The following is a 24,116-nucleotide window of genomic DNA, read 5'->3' on the forward strand; positions in this document are numbered from 1 at the left end:
CCGGCGGACCGGGCTCTGCGGGGCTCCTGGGATCCTTAGGGAGCCCTGCAAAGCGTTTGGGTGTCTTGGACTTCCTTTCCGGTCCTCGCGGGCCAAGGGTCAGCCCAGGGACCGCATAAAAGTGGCCGCAACCGACGTCTCAGAGGAACGGGCAACGCCACCAGACGTTTAGCGTGCCCGTGGCCAGAGCGCTGGCCAGGTGGGCCTGCTCCTTTGGGGACGGGGCAACTCTGGCAGCAGTGCCGGCCGAGCAAGCAAGGAGCCAAGTGACCCCGGGCCCCCTCGGCGCGCACGGGTCCGAGGTCCTGCCGCTTTCCTCTCCTCGCTGGCCGCGAGCCCGCTCAGCCCTCAACTGGGAAAAGGAGGGAGTCTGGAGCAGGGGCTCCCTTGGGCTTGGGAGAACGAGCTAGGCCGAGCCGAGCCGGGCGGTGCTAACCGAAGGAGACCCAGGTGGAATTGGCCTCAGCCGGCTTCCCTCCACACCGGATTCGTGGCTTGGTTTTATTTTCCACAGACAAGCTGCCGTTCCGCTGCTTTGCTGCTGTTGATGCGCAGGAGAAGGAAGGGAATGAGCCCTCGTGGGCTGCTGCGTGTGGTTCAGCCACACGGCTGCTCCTAAGCCCACCACGTGTCTAGAAACTCTTCTGCAAATACTCAGTGCTTTTTGGCCAGAAAGAAATACTGCTGTGAACAGTATTTCCTGGGGGGGGGGGATCCATCCCTTGGGGGCAGTCTCAGGAAGAGCCTGGCTTCTCCCCCCCCGCCCCCTGCCCGAGGGCCCCAGAGAGGCAGCATCAGTTTGGAGCCTTTCACTCCTCCTGCTTATCCTTCTTACTGGGCCCCTCCGCTCAGCCTCACGGCCACAAGCGCGGCTGCAAGATTCCCTACCCTGCTAGCATCGAAACCCTTTTCTGGTCTGTTCGTGGTGCAGAGCTTCTGGGGGAGAGACCCCATAGAAGATGATTCGCACATTAATACTGTGGCTTCTCCCTTACTTTCAGTGGAAGACCCATGGTTCCCAGCGCACAAACCCCCCCCCCCCCAGATTCCACTCCCCAGTGGTATTTCCAAGCGGAAATCCACCCTGGCTTCATACCCTGGAGGAGCCCTTGGACGAGGATCAGCAGAAGAGTTGCTGACATTCCCGGGAGTTCAAGGTGGCAAAGATTCAGCTGCAGCCTCCCTGGAATTGGTGGAGTGCCCAAACGACAGTTGGAATTGCTCTTACCAGCCTGGAAGGACATTGTCTAAATGCCCTAGTCCTGCTGCTGGTGCCAAAAGAAAGATTACATTGCTTTTAGGTGAGAATCTACGGAAGAGCAAAAGAAAGAAGAAATTACTCCAACAGCCTTTTTGACAGTCTACGTTTCCCCATAAACCATGACTTTTATTTTTTAAAACATGTCCCTTAATTTAGGTGTGGATATTTAAACGCAACACAATATATACTTGTACCCCAACATACCCCTCTCTCTTTTGTCCCTGGGACAAGTATCTGGTCAGGTACACACCAGTCCTGCTGCCTCACCCACAACAAACAACTCTTTTCCTATTGATCTGTGTAAACAGCTGATAGGCTGCAAACAAGACTTTCTCACCCCCCCCAGCTGCCTTTTGCACAAACATTGCATCAGAAACAAAAACCCAGCATTTAATTTTTAAAAAGCCAAGAAAACAAAATTTGGGCCAATCTCACAGGGCAACCAGCCTTGCACAGGCTCTCCTTTCTTTGCTGGACTTTTCTGTGTCCGCAGAGATGACAAACAGTCTTTTTGTCCAGGACATAAACAACGGCTGGGAAAAACAAAGGCAGCAATTCACTCTCTGGGTCAGCTGAGGTGGCCACATGACCGATCCCCTCTTAGCTTTCTACTTTGACTGGAGAGAGGCCCATGCCTCTTCATCTTTGTGAGTTAGGAATGGCAGGATTAATTTTGAGATGGGACTCGAGGTGCAACTCAGACTGTAATGGACAGTGCCAGAGATGTCCTGGAACTTGTGACCCAACTGACTGAGAATACAGGGGTGTTTTTACAGTACAATACAATCAATAAACGGATGCCCAGGGTCTTCCCTTCACCATTAAAGCAACACAGCGAGGCCTCCAATAAAACGGAAATAGGCATTTGGACAAAAGCTTGGCTCCACATTCTTCCTCATGCCCGAGAAGAAATTTGGAAACAGGTTGGATCCTTTGACCACCGCGTCATGCGGGTACGGAAAATAGGAGAGGCAGAAAAGCATTCCCACAGCACAGAACTGTATGAGAGGACTGTGGACAAAACTGGTTAGATCTCTTCTAAAATAAATCTCTCCTCTAAAAAAAGAACTGAAATAAAATGCAAAATAAAAAATTGATGAATGTATTTTAAGAGCACTCGCTGCAGGTCTATAGCTCTTAAATAAAGCATGTTACCTATGTAGGACAAGCATTTTTGGAAAGTTTTGCATCTTTAACAGACATACCACCAAATGATAGAACCACGATGGAACAAAAGGCAAGATATGAAATAGTATTAATAACACGGTAGAGGCAAGGATGATTTGGAAGAAGAGTATGGAGATGCATGCCCAACTGTGTAAAGTACATTTTGCTGTATTTTCTTTCCTTTTTAAAAAACCTTGTTTTGCTGTATTCGCTACTCTTCTGCACTTCTACAACCTTGCTTATAGCGTGGCAGGTACGTTCAGGTGCTCAAAGCAGCAATATAGACATGTACACCTAGTGCCACGTTGTCAATTTCCTTTCATTTGGTTTTACAGGCTCGTGCCATCAAGCGCCCATTGGGAATGGATTCCCCAGATACCCCATCAGCCTCCCGCTCCTGAACAGTAGGCCTGGCTTGGACTCTACTGGGCTTGCTGGCCACATCACAGCCCACACCACCGGGCAAGCCTTTAGAAACAAAACACACTGGTTACTCTCAGCACCCTGTTAACATTTTTAAGCCAGGTGCTGAGAGGTGTGTGCATAGCATGTACCAACTGCGAATTTTTTTCTTCAAGGAGACCCATCCTCCCAGCCTTTGGGAAAGACAGCTCAAGCTGAGGAGCTGACCCCACACATATCCTGCATGCTTGGTCTGTCAGCGCTACAGACAGCCCACGATCAGGAGAATGCCAAGCACTTGGGCCACACAGGACATGCCGTCCCTCTCCTTACAGGGGTCCTGAGTGCCAGAGGGCTCTGCCCACTGGTGCGCTGTCGCTTCCAAGAAACTGTTGGCAGGGACAAATATTTTATCATTTCACAGCAGCAGCAAGATTTCAGAGGGTGAAGATTAGCCTTTCAAGCTGAATGGGGAGATAAGAACTTTGGAGGCCTCCTGGAGGCCAAGATTTATTTCTTCTTCTTTAGAAGAGCCGTGTGGAACAGCAGAGTCTCCTCTGTTCTGGAACTTTCTTTATCTGGAGATTCACCCAAGTCTGGGCCTTGGTGTTCTCATGAAATGAAGTAAGCCTTTTAATTATTTTTCTGAATACTTGGGGGAAGAAGTTGGCTGTGAATACGAATATATTTCTAACCTACATTTTCACTATTTTAAAACAATGTAATATTAGTGATGGGATATGGCTCCAAATAATATATTGTGTGTCTTTTTGACAAGCTGGCCAGACTGTTTTCCTTAGTTACAACACCTGTGCACTCATTTGTGCAGGAAAAGATGTGTGGGCAGTTCCAAAGAAGGCTATTGCTATTTTCAATCCTCCTAGACAATAGCAAGATTTAGGCACAGAGGTCCTTTTCAGTTCCAGAAGAGACAGGCCATTTGTAATCCAGTTCTTAAAAGAGCAAGACGGAATAGTCCTTTGTGTTTGTTTTGATGGTGGTTTTGCTAACAACAACAAAAAAAGCTGGCTAGAATTATGAACAATTAAAAGCAGGCTCAAAATATGAGATGGACAGTAAAATAGTTCTCCATCATGCATTATTACTTCACAGGATGCTATCTTCATATCTGAACACAGTATTACATTTTCGGGCCAAATGACACCCTCATATCCTGAGTCTGTCCCAGCGCCCATCTCTATTTAATAAAAGCAAACTGCAATACATTTCAAAAGGGCAGGTACACCCATACACACAGCTCTGTAGTATGTAAAAGCTCACTTACAACCAGTTGCTTGGTAATAATGTGGCACTTACAACACCTAAGCAAAGGCTCAGTTTGGTTACTGAGCCTGCACTTTGCATCACGACGTGCCATATAACATTTTTGCACGAAGAGAGAGGTGACAACGAAGAAAGCGGTTTTACTGCACTGCCTCCAACGCTTCTGGAAAAGCAGCCACAGCAAGTCCACACAAACCCGGTAGCACCACCTATCCTACTGAGTTCAAGAGTTCACCCCCAGCCAACTGATTAGACCACGGCAGCCTTCAATGTGCATCCCCGAGAGCAGGTCCTACTGAAGAGGTAGAAGACTGGATAGATAGTAAAACTGGCCAAAAAGGCGTCTGCGGAGAAATATACCTCTCTCCTCGAGAGGTATTTTTCTCTACGCCCCCGAATATCCTTGTCCGCTTTATATCCCGCCTTGAGCTCCTCCACGACAGGCGGGAGAGAACGCCATCGGCATCGCTGTCTCGGAAGCACATGACGTAAACGTCGGGAGGCACATGAGCTCGAACGAGAGCGAGCGGCGAGGCCAGGCACCCCGGGAAAGAGGGCGGGCAACGCTGGCCAGCCAGGGCAGCCTTCGCCCCAGCGGGGGCCCGCGGACGGAACCGAAGCCCCTCGCTCCCCGCAGCCTGTTTGCAGCCGCCCGGGGTGCGGCCGCCGCTATCCCGGCCCGCGGGCTCCTGACTGGGCGCAGGGCGGCAGGAACCAGCCCCGGAGAAGCCCTCGCCTCGAGAGCCTTCCTTCCCGACCTCCTTCACGCCCGGGAAGGCGGGTCTGGGCGCGCGACGGGAGGCAGCCGCGCCCCGCAAGCTTGGGTGGTGGCTAAACCCCGCCCCGGCGCATCTGAGAAACACCTCCGGGCGGAAAAGAGGACCCGGCGCATCGGAGTTCCGGGGCGAGAGGGCGGGGGACGCCCCGGCGACGCACACGCGCAGAGAGAGCGAGAGAAAGGGGCGAGCGGGGCCTCGAGCAGGCGGAGAAGGGGGCGCCGCCGCAGGCCTCTCCCCTCCGTCCCCGGGAGGCCATCCGGCCGGGACTTCGCCTCTCTTGGTCTGCGTTCTCCCCGGAGCCGGGATGGCGGCGGCCGAGGACGAGCAGGGTAAGTGGCGGGGAGCCGTTTCCCCTCCGAAGGGCTGGCCGCTCGCGCCCCTGCGCTCCGGAATCCCGGGACCCGCCGGACCCGCCCCTTGGCGCCCCCGGTGCACCCAGATCGCCCTGCGGGCTTCGCCGCTGGGAGCGCCGCTCCCCTCCTCGCCGAGGCCGATCCGCGGAGCGGGTCTGCCCACTCGTTGGGCGAACCCTTCTCCGCCTGCGGCCGGGCGCGGAGGGGGTCGCAGTCCCCGGGACTACGCGGTCTCCGCGCCTTGGGCTCTGGAGCCGCCGGGCTGCTGCTCGTCTCCTGCCCGTCCGCTTTCCCCCGGGGAAATCAGCGCGGAGCTTCCCGGTCCCCCCCCCCCCGCCATCGCCGCCTTTCCTCCCGGCCGGCCGCCGCGTCCTTTTTCCGTTTTCTGCGGGCTCAGCTGGGGGAGAATCCTGGGCAACGTTGGCCCGCGCGGCTCAAGCTTGCCTTGACAGGGGGAGGGCCGCGTCCTCGGCCGCGGCGGCCTTAAACGCTTTCCCTTCGGGCCAGCCGGAAAGCCTCGCTGAAGGCAGGCTGGAATTGGGAGCCGCCGCCGCCGCCGCCGCCGCCGCCGCCCCTGGAATCCTCCCAGGTTATTTTTAGCGGGCGTGCCGTGCGGGTCCAGAAGGGCAGCAGCGGGGGGGGGGGGGGGGCTTTCGTGGTATCACAGTTCCTGCTTTGGCCTGGTGTCAGTAGTGCGCGGTGACCACCGCCGTTGCAATGGTTTTCAGGAGGCTGCGTGAGCGCTGGGTTAATATTTATCCACAGCCCTGCGACGGTTAAGGGCCGGGAACGTCCATCAGCTGTTTATGACCCAGACTTGTTTCCCGGTTGGCTTGGAAATGGCAGCACAAAGGAAACCCGAGGAGCCAGCAGCTGATGACAGGGGCCGGTGTAACTGATAGGGTAGGAGCGAGAAGGCCAAGCGGCGTGCACGTTTCCTGGCCCGGGCGCAGCGTCTCTGCTTCCCTTCCGGGGGGGGACGGAGGGAGGGCAGCAGCAGCAGCAGCAGCAGCAGCAGCAGCTCCTCTTCTCCGGAGCCTGGCTGGGCTTTGGCTTCGGGGACGCGGACCCGCTCAACGTCGCCGCTCGCTCGCTCGCTCGCTCGCTCGGGGACGAGCAGGAAAGACCGCTCCTGCCTCCCCCGTGTAAAACGGGCGCAGCCTCTGTTATTCAAGCGGCTGTGAAGACAAGCAGCCTCAGGCCGTCCCCGCGCTTCGGGATGAGTTAGGAAACAACTCAGCACCCAGGATCTGGCTGGTGGTTGAAAGTGCCGTGACGCGCAGAGGAGTCCCCTTCCCTCACGTCTTCCGCCTCCGCCCCGCGTTAGAGGCTTTGCCTCCGGGAGCCGAGGGAGACGTCTGTCCAGCCTCCCGTTCCTGCCCAGCCGAGCTCTCTCCCTCTCCCTCTCCCTCTCCCTCTCCCTCTCCCTCAGAGCAGTCGGCCACTGCTCTTGTCCGGGAGGGAAACAGGCCCGCTCAGCCCTGCTTCCTCTCTTTGGCACCCTCCAGAGGAGCCCTTCGTTGCTCTGCTAGGCCTCCGAGCGCCTTGCCAGGCTGGAAATCCATCGTGGTGCTTCTGTCTGGGGCAGTGCTTGGTTGACACTGCTGGGATGCCACAGAAGCAGGGCCGTTTTCTCTGGTGCTCCAGCAGCCATCCGGGTCTGGAAAGGTAATCTGAGTGGGTGTGTTTTTTCAGGAAGGCTTTGTGGTGCTTCCTCTCGGGCACTTGTTGGGAACCCTTAGCGTGCTTAGGACTCCTCCGCTTTCTATAGATGATGCAGCCTTGTAGTATAGTGATCTCGAGCAAGTGGCTCCGGCCCGTTTGGCAGCAGAGCACTAGCATCTGTTCCGACGTTTCCTGCACTGGCTGTCTTTGGAAGATACATTAAACCCTAAGTTTTTTTTCCTTGCAGCTAGCTCTAACCAGCTTGCCAGGCATGGACACACATCGTGGTCCACTGCAGTTAACATGATGTCGGAGGACAAGGGGAGAGCGATTGGGATTTGCTTCCGTTTGTTCATCCTGTAAAACTGGTTTGATGTGATACCTGAATTTAGCCACTCTCTTCCGGAAGTGAATGTTTTATCCAAGTGAACAACCTTCCTCGCGTATATGTGCTCTTGGAGATGAGTGTCGTGTGGATCGCAATAATTGTCCTGGAGAACAGTGATTTTGGCGACAATTCAGTCCTTGGATCTCTGTTGCTCATTTTCACACTGATGCCTGTAAAGGCTGCCACACTGGCTCCCAGAAGATGAGTCCCTCAAACTATGCTACCGGAAGCAGAAAAGTCTCTCTCTTTTCACCTGTAGGGAAATGGAGTCCTGAATGCGCCCCATTCCTGTCTAGGCAGTTGGCCTTTTTCTGTCTGCTGTCTGCTTGTTCTCCTGGGAGCAAAGCATGAGTCTTCTGGGCAAGGAGTTGTGCTCTTGGCTCCTGCAGACTTTGATAATAAGAGGCGTGATTAACTTCGTGTGATGAAATCTTGGGGCTTGGCTAGAAAGATTTCTGTGCCTTTGGCAGGTAAGTGCCTGCCACAGCCAAGCCCTGTTCCTCTGCACAGAACACGCCCTTCTAAACAAAGCTTGCCTAGGAAAGACCTAGGTTGTGGGAGCGGTGTCTCAGAGAACCAATTCTTTATGCAGGGTATGCTCTTCAGCTGTGGCTCCAAGCTGAACACCATCCAAGTAGCCCTTCTGAAAGAAAAGGGCCATGCCAATAATTTCCTTACAGTGAGTCATATCACTGATCTAACCAGCTCGGTCTTGCCTTGGTGATTAGCAGTAGTGGCTGGCTCTCAGGGTTTGGGGCAGTGCAGTCTTTTCCACCCATACCTGGAGACAGGATCAGGCCAGTCTGCATTCTGTGCTCTGCTACTGAACAAGGGCAGCCACTCACTGTCCTAGAGACTCAGGCGGCTGCCCTGCACCAAGACATACCAACTCCAGCCTCTGTTGACCCAGGTCCATTTTCTCTGGGTTTTAGTTCCACCTGCAGTACTGGAAACTGATCCTTGGGCCCACTGCATGCCAAGTAGATGCAGTCTTAGGGAGGTAAAGCCCTTCCAGCTGCCTGCTGCCTGGTCAGTCCGTAGTCAGGCGGGAGAGGGCAGGCCCAGAACTGTGGTGATCCTCCCCACAGTGGATTTCATGGGGATCCCAGATGGCTTGTACTCCTTCCTTGTTTATACCTGTTTCATTCAGATAGTGAAGTGTGGGGTTCTGGGCCAATTCATCTCCCTCTTCCCCATTTCAATGGGTCCAATGGTGGTTTTTAGAGCAGTTGAGGTGACCTGTCAACTTTCTCTTTAGCCTCTGAATCTCGCTTGTAGAATTGCCTCTGCCTGCCTTGTCTGTGCGTAGGCCCAACCCTAGATATAATCAGCAGAGCAGCCTGTTCTAAATATTTGCTTGGTCCCGTTGAAATTCTGATCTTGCCATCTTTTGGCTGACCTTTTGTGTTTCTGGCAGCTTCTAGTCTGCTTCCCCTTCAGTATAGTATTGATCCAGCCTGTGGCTGAGGCTTGAGGAAAGACACTGAAATGGGCTGCTAAGAACACAGGCAAGCAACTGTGCACTGATGAGGCTGCCATAAGCCTCAGTTATGTGGAAGAAGGTGTAGTACTACAGAGAAATTGCTTTATTCTCTCTCCCCTTTACTCCAAGCTGTTTGAAGGCCGAAGGTATTCCCTATTTAATTCCACCATCCAAAACAGAATAAACATTGAAGTGGGAGGCAGCTCTATGACTTTGACTGCGGAGGATAAGAATTTATCTTATTTAGCTTCTTTGGAATCTCAAGAATTGTAGCAGTTTCTGCTGCTGCCTCCTCCACCTTATAAAATAGAACTTTCTACAAGTGGTGAGAACTTCCATGCATTTTTTGTAAAATAACGGTACAGGGCTAGGAATTATTGTTTAAAATTCCTAGGAGGAGTCAATTAAGGTTGTGTAAGTATCTGGGGTTTTTAAAATGTCTATTAATGCTGAGGCAGATGCGTAAGTAACTTCAGGCTTAGTGCTTATTTTGTGGAAGAGGAATGTCTGGCACAGATGCCCATTTAAGCTACATGGCACATTTCTGTCTACCATACGTTGGGGACAAACGGGAAGCAGTCTTTGAATCCAGCTGGGCAGTGCATATTATCCCGGAGTCCATCTTGTCCTGTGAAGGAGAGAAGCTCTAAAACGTCCCTGGGCCCAGCTTGCTTCCTCCCACTGGTGCTCAAGTGGAGGAGGTCCAGGCTCTGTGCTTTTACAGAAGCGCCTCCTCCCACAAGGACTTCTCTGTTCCCAGGAATCGTAAGATCCAAGCCGCTTGTTGTATCCAGCATCTTTTTCCCACAGCATGCAATCCAATGCATCTAGGAAGCACGTTAAGCAGGAAAGGAGGGCAACAGCACCCTTCTGCTCCTGTTCCCCAGCAAATGAGATGAGAAGCAAACTGTCTCCAGCACAGGAGAGCATCCGTCTAGGTTTGCTTAGCCCTCTTTCAGGCAAGAAAAGAAAACAAGATTTTCCCATGAGGGTGCCCTCATAATAAAATGCCCTCTCTGATGGAGGGCAGGGATTTTGCTCTGAGACTGGACTTTTCAGGGAGCATTTCCTATTGGCTGAGTGGATGTCCTTTTACTGGCTGTATCTCTTTTAGTTAGGAAGATTGCCAAGCATTTCACTAAGGTTTTAATGAAGGCTTTACTTTTTGTTTTAATATGTATGCTAATTTGGCTGGTAGCAGACAGCCAGGAATGTGGCTGATAAATGTGCACATCCATTTAAAAATCTGTGACGTACGTCTGCCCGTGCCACAGGTGCGTGGGTTGCATTGGTGACGTTCTCTCTTGTAGGTGCTGTTCCAAGGAACTGCGTTTTTTTAGCCTGGGTCATCTAGATTTAAATATACTTTTATCCATGCTGCTCACCATCTCCCCTACAAATTATAGTTGCCAATAATTGAAAGCATACAGCGGAGCAATGCTGGTTTTATGTAGAAATCAATCTGGTAGAGTTAATGGCCTGAAGACTGGAATTTGGGCAATAGATTAGGATAGGACGCTGACCAAAATATTAAACGAAAACAATCGGCGACCTGACCGTCAGTGGAATCCCTGCCCTTCCCTGGTCTGGCTGCTTTGCTGGGCTAGTGCTAGCATCTGAAATCGTCTGGCCCGTGTTTGGGACCATGCTGATCCCAACTGCCCTCTTCCTTTCATTTTTGCCCACCATCTGAACCCTGCAGTGACCTTGAAGTAACCCGTGAGATGTTTAAAATATGGCCATGTTCAGGGATCTAGCTCTGCTTTAAGCACTGCAGCCGCTACTGGGTAAGTCGTCCTCGGCTGATTGACAGCAGAGGTCCACTGAAGCAGGCTTTGCCTCTGAATTATTATGCTTGCCATTACTTTTCAGTGACCACATGAGCTAAAACTGAGTTATGGGGAAACAACAGAGATACAAAGTCTACCGTGCCTTAAATAGGCACAGGTGTGCAAAGCACAGACCTAACTATGTTTCTCTATTTTATGAAATTGTGCAGTATATACGTTCATGTATCATCTTTCCTTTCTCAAGCAACATTCATGCCAGGCTGTGGTCCCTTGCACATGTATGGGTGTGTGTGTGAAGAAGCCATGATGAACTTCATAGAACTTGCTGTGAGGAATACAAGCTTGAGTCGTTAGGCTTTTGCCCTTGCTGTAAGACCAATGCTGGCATGGGATAGCATTGCTGCATGTTGATGGTTCTGTCTTTCATATTTACATTTTGGGGTGCTGCACGGTACTCAATCGTTCGCTTTAGCCCCCACCAACAAACTTGAGTTTCCTGCCTCTTCTCTGCTGGGGAGATTTGGGGAAGGATTGGGTCCTAGGAAGTGGGCCTATCCTTCTTCACATCCCTTTTCCTTTGACATGGGATGTGACTGGGAGTAGAAGAATGAACCCATGGTCTTTTTGCCCTGAAGGCAGTTATTATTAAAGCAAATTAGTTGGGGGGGGGAGGGGGTTGGAACTTTTCCTCACCTTCTTAAACAGCAGGAGTTCTCTAGAATTCTCTCCTACGAAAGAGCCTCTTCTACACTTGATACACAGGAATTTGGGGTAAGATACAACCTCTCCTGTCATCTTTCCTGCAGAAAAGTAAAAGAAAAAAACAGTATTTAGTTTTCTACTTCTCAAGAATCTTTTCAAAGCTCAGAAGTGGCTACTGTTAAAGAGGGGAGTTAGCATGCCACACAATTAGATCCTCAGGACATTAGTAGCCTTCTTAAACTCTTATAAAATATATTTGATCATTAAGAATCTCCCAGTTTATAAAACCCTATCCTTTTTGGCAGCCTGGTTTATATATGAATTCAAACTGAAGTACTGCATGACTGGGAAAACATTTTGTGGCTGAAGCTTGGGACACCAGTGGGATTACAGCAAAGGTGAATGTATTGGGAGAGCTGCACAGTGCACTGCTAAATTATTTGCAAGGGCTTAATTAAATCTACAGTTCACTGCTGGGGGATGGATTGAATTCAGTTAATTTAAAAAAAAATAGTGACAAATTCGTGGCAGAGGAAGGGGGCTGTTAAATGGAACTGCCATATTTGGGGCACTGGACAAGTAGGAGGAGAGCAAGATGATCTGCGGACTTACCAAGAAACCTATTGTTGAGTAGCATTCAAATGTTGGCCTGCATCTGATCCTGCAAAACATTTTCTACAGTGTCTGCTGCTTGGGATGTTAAACTCTTCTTAGCCTTTGCTAGATCTCACCCGTGTGTTCTTTTTTTTTTCTTTTCTTTTTGCAATAACCCTTTTCTTAAACCATCAAGTGTTTTGACACTAAAACAGGAATAAGCAGTTTTCAGGTTTGCTAAATCTTCTTTATTACTTCTTGGTCCTTTGCCTAAGCCCAAACATATGTAAATCTACTTTCGTTATTAAAAACCTAAGATTCACTAACTGGAGTTGAAGAGTTCTGAATCCAAGAATCTCTTCTGAGCCACAGAAAACAGTCTCAGAGATTTGGCAGCACTTTCCATTTTATATTACAACTTGTGCTTGAATTTTGCTTGTTTTTTGGCATGAAAGGTGTGGGGGGAGGGATGTTCAGTAAGTTATACTCTGGTTTCTCTTCAGATCGTATAAATCTTTCACCTTTTTTTCCAATAAGTTATATAGAATTTGAGCCAAGTTGGGGAAAAAAAACTGACAAATGTCTGTGGGTCGTTTCTCCATTGTGATGCAGAGGGAGTTATGAAGTTGGACCATTGGGGTGTGGACCTCACCCTATATGAAGTCATAAAATGTGATTCATGAATCATTAAACAGTATACTGATTTATATAGAATATGCAGCTGGAATTCCATGTGCAGACACTCCTGCACCCGTTAAAATTCTTTTATTGTATGGGTGGCCTTTAGTTGTTACTCATTTTTTAAAAAATTGTATTTAATAATTCTTTGGCACAGTTTCTCCCTATGTTTAAAACCAAAATTGCTGGTGAGAAATTATGTGTACCCCGTTCTTATTACAAAGAATAACAGTCCTTTTCTTTGCCTCCATCGTGTGGTATTCCAAAGTACACAATCTAATATTTTATGTTTATATGAAAGGTTTCAAAGTTTCTCCCTTGGAATATGCTATGTGGGTCTCACATGTGTCTTGATGCACATTTCTCTTTATATGTGCTTATGTGCACCTGTTCTGAGCTAGCAGGAATCTTTTTCTACCACGCACCTCTGCAAAGAGAGGAACTCTTTTGGGTATTTGAATCCACTTAATAAATTTGAGAATGTAAGGTATGGTTGGTGAATTCATGGTCTTGTGGGCCCTCTTGAAGTTCTAGGAAAAGGTTGAATCTGAGGTAAATGAGTTGCACTGGAGCTTTGTACAGTAGATCCTGTGCTGCCAAAGGCACAAAAACGATGGTAGATACTTTTCCAGTCTTGCATATAGAAATTATGCATGTTTTGTCCTCCGCCGTGCTAGTTGTAAAATGGTTCCCTGTTTCAATTTTTCTGCTGTTAAAAAATGGGCATAGGAAAGCTTTGTTTTGCACCTTGCTGCCTGAGAGGCTTGATGTAATTAGTCTTTGTAAAGTGTTTGACAAGACATCTTGTCTCTCTCTGAATTAGGTATTCTGGTACACACGGCCCTTCTGTCAGCTCTTTTCAGCATGACAGAGCACCTAAAATACCTGTTCAAATGAGGTTATTTATAACAAGGGTATCTGTTACATGTTAATTAGTGCTTTCCTGAACTTTAGCCTCTGTTCTCAACTTCCTGTGCATGAATGTGCAAATGTGTGACACTGTTTTGTTAAAATATGGCAGAGTTTGCTTATTGTTCCAGTTTGGGAAGCCCTGCAGTTTCAAGGAGTTCTTTGGAAGAACGCATCACAACAGAGTATCTAATTTTGCTATTTCTCTTGCTCATGTTCAGAGAGCAGCCTTGGCAAAGTGCTACTGGATAACATTTTTGGCTGATTCAATGGACTCTGAATTGGAGAAAAGATATGGTGAAAAAAGAAACATCCAGTTTAACTACAGTCCTTATTGGCCCTTTCTGAGGGAAGAAGCTGAGAACAGAGGCTAAAGTTCAGGATAATCTTAGGGTGTTGGTTTTCCTATCAGTGATATGGAACAGGTAATGCTGACCTACTTTTCCAAGGTACCATATTGGAACCTCTTTAAATATTAGTAGTTATAATGTCCTGCGGACTGGATCTCCACCCCACCCCCCTCTTGGGGGGGGACAGTTAGTGGTAAAAATTGAGATAATGAAACGGCTGGAGATTAAGGCAATTAATTGTTAGTCACTTTCCCAAACAGGCCTGTTCTCCCTCCCTTGCCACCCTCTCCCCCTGCATAAAGATGCCCATGCCGTCTCACAGGCAAGACTCCTTTTGTTGTTCTGCAGGCATATTTTGGAGGTTGCATCATAAATGAAGAGACACTGAACTTTTAAGTTCCTGACAGTCTAGGGTCAGGCTGTGGTTTACAAGCAAAGAGTCATACATGTTTAAAGGAAAATATTACTGGTGGCTGCTTATGTTCTCTTTTTCTTTTCCCTTCCTCGTTCCCCAGAAATAAAGCAGCATTATTGAACTTGTCCATGTTCAGTTTCATTCCTTCCAGTACCACCAGAAGGTTAGCTTCCTGTATTCTTTCTCTTCTATTCCTTTTGTCAGAGGTAACCTATTTTAAACCGATTACCCTAAATAGATCTTGGCTTTCTACTATATAGGAACTATAATTTTGTTTTCAAAGCCCAGAACTGTTTGGGGGTACCATCATATGGTTAAATTTAAAAAGAACACGTATGCAGATTTGCTCGTATAAAATAGTTCTTCATGCATAGAAGCAGTCACTGTGAGGACGACCTTGGTAACTCAGGGCTCACTTTGCATGCCGTTTTTGTTGCCTTTTCTTCAGAGGTGATTGGTAGTTAAATGTAGTCACTTGCCATGCATAAAGCTCTCCAAAAAAATTAGTGGGAGAATTCCTCCTCGCTTTGGCTGGCTTCTTTTCTGATTGGAAAGTGAACTAAGAATAGAGGATCTAGCACAATAACAAAAGGATATGTTCCTCTCAATGGCAGATCATTCGTCTTGAATTTCCATGGGATAGGATAATGTGTAATACCTGGTTTTAAAGATGGGGAAATGATCTGTTATCAAGAACGTCTCCCTTATCTTCTCCCAAGCTCTTAGACTGTCTTCTATTTAAAAGTCAACCTGATGTTTTGTCTAACACGCTTCTAAGGCAAGATGACCGTGTTCCACTTTCCTTCTACCCATCCATTATCCAACCTGAAAGATAATGAGTTCCATGCTTCATACTGATAACAATTCTCTTCTCCTCGATTCAGAAGTATTAGAGGGAGTGGGCCAGCTTACTCTCCTCCACCTTTGAGTCCATCAAAATCTGCTACCTTGTTCCACATACCTGATCGCTGCAGCATTTTCTTTTTGGCCATTGTGTATGTTCTCGGTAGATAACTAATCAACTGTAGCATTGTCCATATGATGGATACACTGCCAGGAAGGCTTGGTGATATCAGCCTCAACAGCAGAGGTAGCTATTTTTGCTATCTTAGCATCAGGATTCAGAACAACAGATTGCTAGTAGCTTCAAACAGATTTCCTGCTTCTAGATAATCCTGGAAGGATTTGTGCCTTATTTGGTTCTCTGGTCCTTTATGGATGCAGTTGCTCCCTGCTTGCACCATGTGGGGCTGTTTGTGTGGGTTTGCACTCTGCTAAGTCATTGGGAATGGTGCCTGGTGGTTTGTTTACATCCTACAGACTAGATGTAATGGAGCTTTTTTTAAGAAGGACCATGTCATCATATTTCCATGGCTTGAGGCAAGCAGATTCAGCACTCTAGGTGAACTTAAGCTTAGCTTACAGTATTTTGTCCCCAGTCTTTATTGTGTCTTATTTTGCCTCTGGGCAAAACTTTTTTTTTTGGCTGAGATACTGCTACTCTTCTTTCATTCCATACATGCCTTTTTCATCTTGATTCAGGATGTATACTTTGTCATTGTTTATTACTTACAAAAAAGGGGGGGAGGGGACAAGGTACAATATAATTAATTTTGTGCATGTGCAAGTTAAGGAAAGCCAGAAAAAGAAACTGACTGTTTTATGTTATTGGGTACATAGAACTAAAAGTTTTGGCAGGTTCCTATTTCCTCTGTGTACCTACCACACTTCAAAAAAATCCGTTAGTCACTTTGAGGTGTGATTTTTGATCCAGGGGATGAAGCAAGTCAGCCCTGACAAAAGCCAACACAGCAGATTCTTTGCAAAGGAATCTCTTCCCTCTTGTTTTCATCTCTCCGGTACAGCAGAAAAGTTACTGCTGGGCCTGGTTGAAGAACAAAGGTTGGACTCGTCAGCCTGATCTTCAGGGACTAGCACCAAAGACGCTTCTTAGCGTGCGTGCTTCTTTTGCTCATCTATTTGGAGACAGTGTTAGAAACCTGAGGGCAGGGAGGGGAGAGCACCCAAAATCAAGATTCTTAGAATTTTGTTACTGTTTGTTCCCCAGCTTGAAGGCTGAGGGCAGATTGCAGTAATAGCCAAAACAACATTCAAAGTATCTCTAATGGGAAATAAGTCAGCAGTCGATTCAGCATATATTCAACTTGACTTTATCTTTCCGCCTCTAAGTATTATAATACTTTTCTCACTTTTGTTGTGCTCAGCAACAGATATTTCCAATTGCTTTGGAACAAGCAGCGGAATAACTTACATTATGTTTCGGGTGTATGTATTTGAGGCAGAGCAGTGGAGAGGGCAGGAAAATGCTGCTTATAAGGCTGGGGGCAAAATACTTTCTTCTCTCAAAGGTTATATCTCTTGGGGGAAGTCTATCGATTGAAGTCTGGCAATTAGGACAAGAGCAAAAAAGTTAACAAGGCCTTCCTTCCTTCCTTCCTTCCTTCCTTCCTTCCTTCCTTCCTTCCTTCCTTCCTTCCTTCCTTCCTTCCTTCCTTCCTTCCTTCCTTCTTCCCTTTTTTCTGGTCTACTACTTTTTCAGACTTCCAGGGCAAGGGCAAATCTCTCTTGGCAGTGACCTGTCAGCTGTAGACAGCTTATAATGATAGGTCTAAGACTGCAAATTGTCCACCACATCTAAGCACTGTTTAGCAAAACAGTCTTCAAAATTGCTATTGGGTGGTAGATTGTGGGGAGAAAGGTCACCTTATGGCAGCACTATTAATCTTTTTCATAGCAAAAAGGACTAATGCAAGTAAATGTGCTACTAATCTCAGTGGAAATATTTACAAGGATAGATGTAAAGCATGCAGAAATATTAAGTTTCTTTCTAGTGTGAGCATCCTCTGAAATTGCACTATAGAATGCTCCTCTTGGTAAGTAAGGGCAGAGGTTCTAGAGAACTTTGAATCCATTTTGAGACAAATATTCATTTGCTTTTCTGCCACTCTGATTGAAAGAGCTTCCTCTTTCTCCTAGTTTAATTTCATGTTTGATTATTGGAACCCAGTTTATATTTTCTGGAAATGTCCATGTGCTGTTTCTTATTCTATGCTTTTATTTTAATTAGCTTTCTTGACCTTTTGAAGTTCTTGCAGATAACTCTGCCAGTTATCCTCGCCCAGGAGAAATGAGAATTCAAGGGTGTCTTTACTCTGTACTTTTAAAATTATCTTTTGCAGCACTTGTTTTGCAGTGTCAAGCATAATATCTTGAAAACTACAGCTAATCCTTGTTTAAAACTGACTTGTTTAGCGACTGTACTTATGACAGTGACAAAAAAGTAATCTTGCAACCAGTCTTCGCATTTACGATCTTTGCTGGCCTGTAAAGCAAAGGAAAGCTAGAGTAAGATCATAAGCACAGTTGTGGTTTTAATTAGTGACCGCTTTGCTTAATGACCAAGTTGCTAGTCCCAACTGTGGTCACTAAACAAGGACTACCTGTATTTCATGATGGGGTGTGCATGCTGATCATTCTGCCACCTGCTCTTTGGCAGGTGGCTTGTGCAAAAAGCAAACTGTTGTCCTGAAGCAGTGATGGTAGTCCCTTATCTGGACTGGAGCTGGGTCTGTGTTGGTCAAGAATGTCAGGCAGCTCTAGCTAAAGTATCATCAGATGTGAGCAGGTTCCCTTATTGTTTCAATTTTGTGTTGCCAGTCAGGGCTTATGTCTTTGTGGATGGGGTCAGGGAGAGACAGTGCTGTTAGGGTGCAACTTCATTTGGCTCCTCTTGAGTCAAACAGGCAAGTATCTCTGACCACCTTTAATTTCAGTATTTGTAACAAACAACTGAACTGCATCTTCTCCCTTTTTCTCATCTAGAGTGAAAAATTGGCCCAACTAGATGTCCCAGCAGTTCCAGTCACTTGCAAGGAATTCATGATCACATGACCCTGGATATGGATGTCGTCCTCTCAGATTTTGTCCGCTCAACTGGGGCAGAGCCAGGATTGGCAAGAGACTTGCTTGAAGGTAAAAACTAGATTCTTTTTACTTTTCACTGCCACCAACCTCGTCTCTTGCCTTTTCATTATTGTTTTTGAGTTGCAGAACTATGTGCTCATTTCATAAAATGCCTCACCCAGCTTTTTATTAATATCTACGTCTTGTGTTATTCCCCACCCCACCCCACCCCCAAAGCTTGCCATCTTGAAGTAGGGATTTGTTGTAGGATTTTATTCTGCAGTGGGTATCTTCTAAGTCTCAGTCCATGACAATTTGCGTGCTGTGAAATACATCTGCTTATGAGGATTCTGTGAAGATTTGAACAGAAAAGTGGGGGCATCTTTTTCTAGAAATTTAGAGAAAACATGGATGGAGGGCTGAGGTATGGGAAATTTCCTTTAGATGAGGATGATTCCCAAATTTTCTTACAAAAGAAAAGAGGAGGTTGGCTTGGATTTCTTTTTAACCTGCATAGACTTGTTTTCTCTTCCTAGGGAAAAACTGGGACTTGAATGCTGCACTGAATGATTTTGAGCAGCTGAGGCAGGTTCATGCTGGGGTCTTGCCCCGTTCCTTCAATGAAGGTCGCACTTTCAAATTTGTGGAGAAGGAGATTGCCCGGAGCATCCGGCCACAGCTGCAGCGCCAAGATGACATAATTCAAGGTAAGAGGATTTTGTTCAAAGAAACATATCAGCCACAGCGGGTAGCAATGTTCTTAAGGATTCTTAAGTCCTATGTACTCCTGAACCACACTTTCCTTGGGAAATACAAGTTATTGTTGAGGTCCGCCAGAGTTTCCACCCTCAGTTGGTGGAATCCTAATGAGAAAGTGTTGCTGCCCTGAGCCATAGCAAGAGGCTAAAACTCAAATAAACTGGAGAATCATGTGGTAGGTGTCCCATCTCAGTTTGTTGAGTGCCTCCATCCCTTTTTCTTTTTTGGAGCTTATCCCAGGAAGAGATGGACAACTCATGCTGTCATACTGATTTGCTCTAGGCTTTCCTCAAGCAAGTGAAGTAATTTAAATAAAAGTGAAGGTCATTTCACCATGGGTCTGCATTCCTCCACCACGCACAAACTCCTGGCCCTGAAAATGATAGGTTTATGGATGAAGGCGCTATTTGCATCCCAAGGAAAGCAAGTCAGCACCTAGAAAATGGTGAATTTTCCCTAAACATGTTTGAATGCCCATTACAGTTAGGAAAGAATAAGGATACAGCATATGCAACATTCTGTCATTTCCCTTTCTCTTCTATTTTCAGAGAAACGTTTATCCCGAGGCATTTCCCATGCCAGCTCCACCATTGTCTCACTGGCTCGCTCCCACGTCTCCAGCAATGGCGGCAATGGCAGCAGCAGCAGCGAACACCTCTTGGAGATGCCTATCTGCACCTTCCAGCTACCTGACCTGAATGTTTACAGTGAAGAATTCCGTAACTTCATTGAGCGGGATCTCATTGAGCAATCAATGCTGGTGGCACTGGAGCAGGCTGGTGAGTATATAGTTGCTGCTTTTCAGAAATGAAATGCAAAGGCTTAAACTTTCCTGGGCCCCTGTCCTTATGATTGTGGTTGATTACCAAGCTGTAAGAAAAGATAAAATCTCCATATGCTCATATACAATCTTTGGCCTATTGCTTCCATCTGAAGACTTGGCCCTGAAGTTTTTAGAACTAAGGACCAGTGCACTTTGATTCAAAATTCCCCATAACCTCATATATGAAATAGGAGGAAGTATTTGAGGCTTTGATTTTCAGCACATGTTGACTTAAAGCATCCTATATTCTATGGAAGTTCAGAGTTTGGAATTCAGATTGGCTTGGTACACTCACTCTGGTTCCTCTTCCTTCTCTGTCTGTTGACATGTTTTTGAGGGGTGGCAGGTGGGGAATTGCACCGCACTGCAGCATTCTCAGAAACTAGGGAGAGGAAAAATACCATATTCTTGAAATTTCACAGCCTCTCAGACATTAATGGCCAGCACCACACCTTAGATTTGTTCCTGAGATCTGAGGGAATCAGCTTTCTTCTATAATAACCATATAATTTGGGAAATCAATGATGCACTCTCCCAACAAAATTTAAATTGGTTAGTGTGGCTGACTTCCAAGGGTTAATGTGAACCCTCCCCTGCCTGTGGTGAGTAGCTGCAGAGGAAGAAGAGTAACTTTTTTCCTTGGAGTAATTAATGGCCACCTCACGAGTAGTATATAATTTTAAATGGAAGAAAGCAGGGAAGAGAGTAGCTCCCTCTCGGGTGCCTCAATCCCTGGCTGTTTTTAATTTAATAAAAAGCAGGGGGAAATTAATCACAAGCCTCCTGCATCACTTGGGGCTTCCCTTTCATCCCACAGCGTCCTCTGATTTACCCCCTTAAGTTGACAGAGGATTTAAGGCTACTTGGATTTTAAAATCAAGGCTTTGTCCTACCTGGAAAACATGTTAAGGCAGCTGCACATACATCCTCTTGGCTGTGAGGCTTGGGAGGTCTTGCAAACAAGAATGCCTTTATGTCGCTTTCAGACTTAACCTGCCATTGCTTAGGAAGGCAGTGATGTAAGCCTCTTTAGCACCCATGCAAGTGTGTGTGTGTGTGTGTGTGAGAGAGAGAGAGAGAGAGAAAACTGGAGCAGAAAAAGGATGACAAATCCAAAAGACATGGACAAAACTCTAAAAGCTCTTTTGCAGTAAATACTGTTTTAGCTTCCTTCAGATGTGGTTTTGTCTCTGTTGCTCTTTGGAATTCTGCTGTTCAGTGACAGGCTGGGACTTGGCTGTGCCGGATGCTATCAAAATGGGAAATGGCCTGTCTGCCTATGAACCAGGGGTGGGCTGGCTAAGGGCCAATCATATAGGTTTCCATCACACAGTCAGATCCCTTCTCTCGGAGGAGGGAAGAACGTTTGCTGGTCTCCAGGCTGCTAAATATGCCATTTCAGGGAAAGCAAGGGATAGACCTGTGATTAATCACTCTAATCAAAAGGTGCTCCTATTCTGAACCTTCTGGTAGTATTGAGATGTTCTTGAGAAATGTTGCTTTGGACTGTGTTTCTGGGTGACTCTTGATATTTCTTTAATCCATTTTTTAAAAAGAATGCAAGCTGGGGCAGCTACTTGCCATTTTTAAGGCAGGATCAAAGGTCTTGCTCTAATTATAAGGCAGACATTGCTTGGGTTGGTTTGCTGGTAACCCCCCCTTTCAACACTGCAAAGTGTTTTGATTTGTGTGCCAGAGGACTCTGCCATGGTCTCCTTAATGCACAGTGCCGTAATCTCCACTTCCAGTTTGTTTTTAAAGTCCAGCTGAGTCTTTCTCTTTTCATCCTTTCACCTCTTTGGTCCCTCAGGTAGCTGTTGTAGCATAATAGCTAAGAATCTAAGTTGGTGAGTCTCTTGTTTCCACCATACGATTAAGCGATCACCATCACGCTGGACAAGGAGCTCCTCTTTAAATGCAGAAATTAGGCCAGATGATGATAGCAGTGTGCACCTGAAATGCTCCAGCTCCTAAGCTCTCAAATGCTGAGTACACATGTGTATTCCCCCCTCGCCTAGGTCGTCTCAACTGGTGGGCCAATGTGGACCCCAACTGCCAAAGGCTGCTTCCCTTGGCAACAACGGGTGATGGAAATTGCCTGCTGCATGCTGCATCACTAGGTAAGACCTTTCAGTAGTAAAAATGTACACATTTATTCTGTGTGTTCTTTCTGCTGCTAGGCAGCTGGGCCCTGGCTTTCTTTCCTTTTGTTAAAGCAACAGCTTCTGATGTTTACATTTTCCTGGTAAAAATGACAAACACCTCAGTTATTCCAGTTCCTCCACATAGTCAATTTGAGTAGCCTTTAGAACCCCTCTTCTCAGGCTATTTATCCCAGATAATCCTCCTCCTCAGCCAGCTAGGCTTCCTGAATAAACCACAATGGCTGTGTTCATCCTAACAAAGTAAGCCAAAATCAAAGCAAGCACGCTATGATATAGGCAATATCAGAACCCCTTCAAGAAGTTTTAAAACATGCCTTAAGAGGAGGCTATTTCTTATTTCCTCCTTACCTTCAGGCATGTGGGGTTTCCACGACAGGGATCTGATGCTCCGCAAATGCCTTTACGCCCTTATGGATAAAGGAGTAGAAAGGGAGGCCCTGAAGCGGCGCTGGAGGTGGCAGCAGACCCAGCAAAATAAAGAGGTAATGGTTTGGAATGGCCTTCGAGAACTGGTGAGGCAAGACTTGGCACTCCACTTTGCTTAGAAAAGGGGATCCTTTGGTCCAAGATTCAGCCCTGCATCCCTTTTGAAGCTCCGCTGTCGAACATGGGGTCTCTTTTTTAAACACTTAATTTGGTTCCTCCCTGCTTCATCATCAGCTCCTCCCAGACCAGTACTGGGGAAGTAGAGATGTCCCTCGAAAATAGAATTATAGAGTGAGAATTGTTTTATCTGCATATAGATTTCTTATTCTCTTCACTGTCCCTGTCAATATTGTAGTCTGGCCTAGTATACACAGAAGAAGAGTGGCAAAAGGAGTGGAATGAGCTGATCAAATTGGCTTCGAGTGAGCCACGTATGCATTACGGCACCAGCAGTGGGAACTGTGGAGGGTAAGTGGGACTTTTCGCTAAGCAAAATATTGCAATGCCCAGGACTTCAGTGTGGGGGTAATACTCGGTGAGTCCCTAAAAAGCTTGGCTGACCCTGAATGCAGGAATAAGGATGGAGATCTCTTATAGCAGGAATTCTGATCATTTGTTTCTAGGCAGAATTCAGAGATACTCAAAAGGGAAATAAATGCACTTGTTTTTGAAGGCAAGGCTAAAATTCTCACGCAGTGGAAACCTGCACCTCGTCCTACCATCTATGTTAATTCCCACAGAATGGCAATTTACACATGTCTTGGCAATATGTGTGTAATAAGCCAGTGCTTATTACCAGAGCTGCTGGCTCAAATCCATAGTGTGACTGCCTTCTTCTGACCGACACGAGGGAGGGGTGTGCGATTCAGTATGCAGAAAGTTAAACATTTCGTGCCCCGTTTTTTGTTTCGTTTCGCTTCGTTTCGTTTTCTTCAGTGTTGAAGGATCTGAGGAGCCTGTGTATGAGAGCCTGGAAGAATTCCATGTTTTTGTACTTTCCCATGTGCTGAAGAGGCCCATTGTGGTTGTGGCAGACACTATGTTGCGGGATTCTGGAGGAGAAGGTAAGAGCTGCAGCAGCACGCTTTAAGAAAGGGCAGCTGTGCTCTCCCTCGGTAGGGCCAGCTGCTATTTTCAGTAGGCTGCTTGATTTGGGAGAAGAATTTCCAAAGTAGCAGCTCCTGCCGAGGGAAGCTTCTTTAAAGTGCTGTCCGAACACACTGTTTCTATTGCCAGTGATATTGACATACGAGGGCTGGCTCGAAGGAGCCAAGGCCAGGACAGTCACTGACACACAGAGCAGTCTCAAGTAAGCACTGGCAGGGTTATTCTGGGTTTCGTTTGGAGTCACAGAATATAAGGTTTGGAAGAGATCTCATAGATCATCCAGTCCAGCCTCTTGCTCAGCGTAGAAATCCAGCGCAGATGGTCACCCAACATACCCAGCAAAGGAGAGCCCACCACCTCCGCTGGCCGTCGGTTCCTTTGCGGAACGGCTCCCCTGAAATTTGAACACACTGTCTTCTGGAGCAGCTCTGAATAGTTCTGTCCCGACTTCTCCATCACGCCCCTTCAGATACTTGAAGAAGGCAGCCACTGTGTTTCCTCACAGTCTTTTCTTCTCCATGCTAAACATACCCATTGCCTTGTAGGGTTCGACTTCAGGCTCCCTTATCATCTTGGATGCTATCCTCTGGACACACATGGATGCATCAGCTCTTCTTAAAATGCAGTGCCCGGAACTAGATAGAATATTCTTGGTGTTAACTAACCAATGCAGAATAGAAAGGAATGATTAC

The 24,116-nt window shown here is 47.0% G+C and overlaps 1 protein-coding gene across 4 annotated transcripts in view; it reads left to right on the forward strand.

The window, feature by feature from the left end:
• Nucleotides 1–3,370: 3,370 nt before the first annotated feature.
• OTUD7B (OTU deubiquitinase 7B) overlaps nucleotides 3,371–24,116 on the forward strand; it is a 29,440-nt gene continuing 8,694 nt past the window's right edge. Inside the window, exons 1-8 of one of the 4 annotated variants that reach the window (XM_025167198.2) lie at nucleotides 3,371–3,454; nucleotides 18,064–18,213; nucleotides 18,681–18,851; nucleotides 19,452–19,682; nucleotides 21,745–21,846; nucleotides 22,246–22,373; nucleotides 22,673–22,785; nucleotides 23,254–23,381. In XM_025167198.2, coding sequence (XP_025022966.1) covers nucleotides 18,129–18,213; nucleotides 18,681–18,851; nucleotides 19,452–19,682; nucleotides 21,745–21,846; nucleotides 22,246–22,373; nucleotides 22,673–22,785; nucleotides 23,254–23,381 — 958 coding nt within the window. In that variant the 5' untranslated portion in view covers nucleotides 3,371–3,454; nucleotides 18,064–18,128. Of the gene's footprint in view, nucleotides 3,455–5,083; nucleotides 5,223–5,948; nucleotides 6,150–6,604; nucleotides 6,915–18,063; nucleotides 18,214–18,680; nucleotides 18,852–19,451; nucleotides 19,683–21,744; nucleotides 21,847–22,245; nucleotides 22,374–22,672; nucleotides 22,786–23,253; nucleotides 23,382–24,116 lie in introns of those variants that run through there. The other 3 variants (XM_007429073.4, XM_025167196.2, XM_025167197.2) reach the window with 3 other exon arrangements.

Source organism: Python bivittatus, unplaced genomic scaffold (genome assembly GCF_059951505.1).
Source record: "Python bivittatus isolate LINGU-HERP-01145 unplaced genomic scaffold, Pbiv_v1 ctg000180_np1212, whole genome shotgun sequence".
NCBI lineage: Eukaryota > Metazoa > Chordata > Lepidosauria > Squamata > Pythonidae > Python > Python bivittatus.